The following is a 5584-nucleotide window of genomic DNA, read 5'->3' as shown; positions in this document are numbered from 1 at the left end:
TTTTTTTTTTTTTTTTTTTTTTTAAAGAGAGAGTGAGAGACAGAGAGAGAGAGAGAGAGAGAGAGAGAGAGAGAGAATTTTTTAACATTTATTTTTTAGTTTTTTGGCGGGCACAACATCTTTGTTTGTATGTGGTGCTGAGGATGGAACCCAGGTCGCACGCATGCCAGGCGAGCGCGCTACCGCTTGAGCCACATCCCCAGCCCCCCCTTCTTTCCTTCTAATGGGACATTTGGCAGTGTCTAGGGACATTTTTAGTTTTTGGGAGAGTAGGTGTAACTTGTATCTAGTAGTTTGAGACTAGGGATGCACTAAATGGAGATCTGTGAATTTCTTTTAATTAATAGTTTTACACTTTTGCTTTATTGTCCTAATGGTCAATTTTGAAAATGACAATTCAATTTGAGTATTTTGAAGCATTATGTTCAAAGATAAGCCTGGAAATCTTTTATAAGGAGTATATTATCCCTATATTATTATCCTGTGTGCATTTATATTTACATGTTTCTTTTTAAATTTGTTTTTAGTATTTATTTTTTGTTGTAGTTGAACACAATACCTTTATTTTATTTATTTATTTTATGTGGTGCTGAGGATCGAACCCAGGGCCTTGCACGTGCTAGGCAATTGTTCTACCGCTGAGCCACAACCCCAGCCCCTATATTTACATGTTTTATAAAAGGTTTGAAGTGTTTATTTTTTAGTAAAGTTTTACTTGTAGTAAAAATGTTTTGGTCAGGAGTCTTTTGAGTATGTGTACTCAAAGATTGATTTTTTTTTCTTTGTGTAGTTTGAGGTCCTGAAGAAGTACCTTGACAATGGTGGAGATATCCTTGTGATGCTAGGAGAAGGTGGAGAAACCAGATTTGACACCAACATTAATTTTCTACTAGAAGAATATGGAATCATGGTTAATAATGGTGATTATTATTAATTTAATCCTTAATAGAGGCAGTGATTTTCTATTTATTGTTTGTAGTGGGGTCCTCTAGGCCCACTGGTCCAATGGAAAAAGGTCTGGGCTGAAGTCATATGTTCAGCATTCTGGGCTCCCCAGCAGTCAGCTTTCTAGGCCTACCTAGGCTTCTTCCATTGATAAAATTCAAGGGATTGCAACAGAGTTCTAGGTTCTTTCAGGTCAAAATTTGTATTAGTCTATAACATCAAACTTATTTCTAATCTTAAATGCATGTTTTTCTCTCTTTCCTACAAGATGCTGTGGTTAGAAATGTATATTACAAGTATTTCCATCCTAAGGAAGCTCTAGTTTCCAATGGAGTGTTGAACAGGTAAGCATGTTGAGAAGCCAAGATAGATGACTCTTATCTCTTCTCACCTATTTTCATTGCCCCATCTCTCTTTCTTGGCTTTTTGTTTTATTCTAATTTATTTTATTTTATTACTACTACTTATTCATTGAATTATATTCCTCCATCTTTTGCAACCTTAGTTCATGTTCTCTTTTTGTGAGTTAGGATACTTTCAGTTACAATTAACAGAAAACCCAGTCCAAATGGGATTAAACAAAAAGATTGTTAACTCATGTAGTTGAAAAAGCCCAGAAATAAGGCAGGTTTGGTTAAGGATTGACTGAAAGATTCATGTCAACAGGGCTCTAATTTCATTTCTCTTCAGTTCTTTTGGCTTTACAGTTCATTATGCTCAAAGATAAGCCTGGAAATCTTTTATAGGGAGTATATTATCCCTATATTATTATCCTGTGTGCATTTATATTTACATGTTTTTTTAAAAAATTGTTTTTAGTATTTATTTTTTGTTGTAGTTGAACACAATACCTTTATTTTATTTATTTATTTTTATGTGGTGCTGAGGATCAAACCCAGGGCCTTGCCTATCCCTAACCATAACCATAACCCTAACCTAGAAGTTCTATATGTGTGGGCTGATTTTTTTTTTTTTTTTTTTTTAAACAGGTTCTGCATGCTGTCTAGGGCAAGAAAGCATTATTTGGTCTGAGCATTATCACCAAGAATAGTCATGAGATTGAATCTGTTTGATCTGGCCTGAGTCAGTTTTTTTCTCAGCTGTCTAAAACAGATTAGGGGCTTTTAGAAAGCAGGAAATGAATGCAGGAGGGGCAACATCCAGTGTCCCTGTGAGCTTTTGTTCACATTCAAAATTATTCATTCCACACCTGAACATGTCATGTGCCAGGTACTCACTCTACTGACCCTGAGGATAGTCTAGAATGTGGGTCTAGGGAGATGCACTCTTTCCTCAGGACTCAAGAAAAAGAACTGATCCTAATATTTTAATCTTAACTTTTGCAAGCTTCCAGAAAAAGGTGTGGTTGTGTAGGTATACTTTAATTTTTAAAAAATTGTGTCCCGGAGAGGTTTCAAGATGGTGGAATAGAGAAGGTTGCTTTCTTGGCTGCTTTGTGGCGTGAAGCCAAGAAAGCAGAGAAGCAGTGGACTAAGACTTGGCAAATGAGTGGAACACAGGGGGATCCCTGGGGTGCAGTCTTCCAGGGTAGACTGGCAATTGCTAGGCCCTGGAGTTGCTTTGATTTTAAAAATCCAAAGCAATTGGCATTCCGCGAAGATTCTGGAGCATTCGTAAGCCTAAACTCTGCCTCCAGATTACCTCTTTGACTTCAACAGTCTACCTGGAGGGTGAAGCATCATGCTCCAGATTACCCAACCTAATGCTGCTGAAAGAGAAGCTGAGAATCTTTTGAACTCCAAGAAAACAATTCTTTCACTTTCTGTCAGGATTTTTTTTTTTTCTGTTTTTTTCCTCTCTGTTTAATTGTTACCTTAATGGTTCATGAACATTTATACATATTCATGTTTTTTTCTCATTTCTAGCATTTTTTGTAATTTTTTTTTTGTTATAGTTGGGCACAATACCTTTATTTTATTTATTTATTTGTATGTGGGGCTGAAGATTGAATCCAGTGCTTCGCACGTGCTATGTGAGCACTCTACTGCTAAGCCATAATCCCAGCCCCCTAGCATTTTTGAAGCATATTTTTCATGTTTTTTTTTTTGAGGATAGGATTAGTATATTTCAGTTTTGTTTTGTACTCTTTTATTTTTAATTTTTAAAATATTTATATATTTTTTTTTCTCTCATCTGTTTCACTCAATTCTTTCTTCTGCTAACAGTCAATCCCTACTATTGTCTTTTCCTTCTTCCTTTAGTTTTTTTCTTCTATCTTCTTTCTTCCTCCCTCATAATCATCACATTCTATATTCTATATCACTTATTTTTTCTCCCTGTCTACTATTTGAAACTGTAAAAACTCTTTTACAAACTTACTGTCTTTATTTTAGGCAATAACTACCATATAATTTCTATTTAATGTGACAATTAACATTGTAGACGTCATAGCAGGAATTGTTTGGTTTAATGCTATATATTGTTTGCATTGGTTGTTGTTTTGTCTACCCCTCACTGCTGAGGTACTAGAAACCTTCAGGGACACTAAATCCACAGGGTAGAGACTTAACTGTCTCAGATCCCCACCGTTAGATGGTTTGATACACAAACAATATGAAAAAGCAAGGAAAAAATTGCCCAAACAAACCAAGGTATTCCAGTAATAGAAGCCATCGACACCACAATGGAAGAAATGTCAGAGAAGGAGTTTAGAATATACATAGTTAAACTTCTCTGCAAGGTAAAGGGTGCTGTAAGGGGAGTGAAATCAGAGAAAATACAGATTGTGAAAGATCATTTCAATAAAGAGATAGAGATTCTGAAAAGAAATCAAATCCTCAAATTGAAGGAAATAGTAAAACAAATTAAAAATTCAATGGAAAGCATCCCCAACAGATTAGATCACTTGGAAGACAAAGAGTTTCAGGCAATGAAGACAAAATAAGTAATCTTGAAAATAAAGTTGACTGGGCTGGGGTTGTGGCTCAGTGGTAGAATAGACGAAGGCTTGGAGATACAAACCAAAGAAATGCACAATCTTTTCAATGAAATGCAATATCAGAAAATTTCCCAAACTTAAAGAATGAAGTGGAAAATCAAATACAAGAGGCCTATAGGACCTCAAATATACAAAAGTAAAACAGACCCACACCAAGGCACATTATTATGAAAACACCTGACATATAGAATAAGGATAGAATTTTAAAGGCTGCTAGAGAAAAACGTCAGATTACATTTAGAGGGAAACCAATCTGGATCTCAGCTGATTTCTCAACTCAGAACCCCAAAGCTAGGTGGCCTTGGATAATACACACTAAGCTCTGAAAGAAAATGCATACCAGCCAAGAATACTATACCCAGGAAAATTAAGCTTCAAAATTGACAGTGAAATAAAAATCTTCCATGATAAACAGAAGTTAAAAGAATTCACAGCTAAAAAGCCTGCACTACAAAACATACTCAAAATATTTCTTGCAGAAATGAAAAAAAAAGTGAGGAACTACACTAGAAGAATAGTCAAAGGAGAAACAATTCAAATTAAAATAATTTGGAAATAAAATGACAGGGAATAAAAATAATTTTTTAATAATAATATCAAATATAAATGGCTTAAACTCGTCAATCAAAAGACAGACTGGCAGATCGGATTACAAAAACTAGTCCCAGCAATATGCTGTCTCCAGAAGTGTGTGCGTTTCCAAATATTTGGAAGTATTTCAGATATCTTCCTGGTGTTGATTTTTAATTCTGTAGTAGTTAAAGAATATGCTCTGAATAACTTGAATTATTTCATGTTTTCATTTTCGTTCAAATTATTTTCTAATTTCCCTTGTGATTTCTTCTTTAATCCACTGTTATTTATTAATGTGTTAATTAATTTCTGTGTGTTTTCAGATACCTTGAATTTTCTTCTGTTTTTTCAGATTTCTTATTTATTTCATTATGGTCAGAGACTGAGCTTTGTATCATTTTAACCAAGTCTTGTTGCTTTTTCATGCAATATCTGAATTTTTAGGACATTTTAAAATTACTTTTCCCTTACTTTGAGTTGTACAGATTTTTTTAATTCTGAATGCTGTATTTTACTATTCATAAATCCATATTTTATCTGTAAAAAAAATTTATTGGCTCAAAAAAATGTGTCACAAAGTGTACAAAATCCTCACATCTGGTTCACATTTCCTATTAATGAATGCAATATGAGATTCTCCACTTTTTTTATTTACCAGGTTTTCATTTTTTTTCTTCAAGGGAAATTAGCCGAGCTGCAGGAAAAACCGTTCCTGGAATCATTGATGATGAGAGCAGTGGAAACAATGCCCAGTGAGTGTGTTTCTCAAGCCATTTGAGGAGGATGGATTTATCATTTCAAAGGCTTTTCCTTTTGAAAGTGAAAAGAGTTTCCCAATTACAAAAGTAATTCTCACCAATTAATAAATAAAAACAGTTTAAACAGTTCAAAAGGAAGAAAGTAGCCAGGCAGTGCGGTACCCCTGTAATCTCTGCATCTCAGGAGGCTGAGGCAGGATGATTGCAAATTCAAGGTTAGCCTCAGCAGCTTACTGAAGCCCTAAGAATTTAGTGAGACCATGTCTCAAAAAAGAGGGCTTGGGATGTGGCTCAGTGATTAAGTGCCCCTGGGTTCAAAACCCAGTACAGAAAAAAAAAAAAAAAAAAA

General features: G+C 34.7%; 1 protein-coding gene across 3 annotated transcripts in view; it reads left to right on the top strand.

The window, feature by feature from the left end:
• Positions 1-5584, top strand: part of Ift52 (intraflagellar transport 52) — a 39109-nt gene that overhangs the window by 9987 nt on the left and 23538 nt on the right. For all 3 annotated transcript variants that reach the window (XR_007350433.1, XM_015480536.2, XM_048810916.1), the window contains exons 4-6: positions 791-920; positions 1214-1289; positions 5158-5229. Coding sequence is in view for 2 of the 3 variants with exons in the window: in XM_015480536.2 (XP_015336022.1) it covers positions 791-920; positions 1214-1289; positions 5158-5229 (278 nt within the window). In the remaining variant the exon portion in view is untranslated. The remainder of the gene's footprint in view (positions 1-790; positions 921-1213; positions 1290-5157; positions 5230-5584) is intronic.

Source organism: Marmota marmota, unplaced genomic scaffold, assembly GCF_001458135.2.
Source record: "Marmota marmota marmota unplaced genomic scaffold, marMar, whole genome shotgun sequence".
Lineage (NCBI taxonomy): Eukaryota > Metazoa > Chordata > Mammalia > Rodentia > Sciuridae > Marmota > Marmota marmota.
The sequence above is the reverse complement of the archived record's forward strand: the minus strand, read 5'-3'. Positions and strand labels throughout refer to the sequence as shown.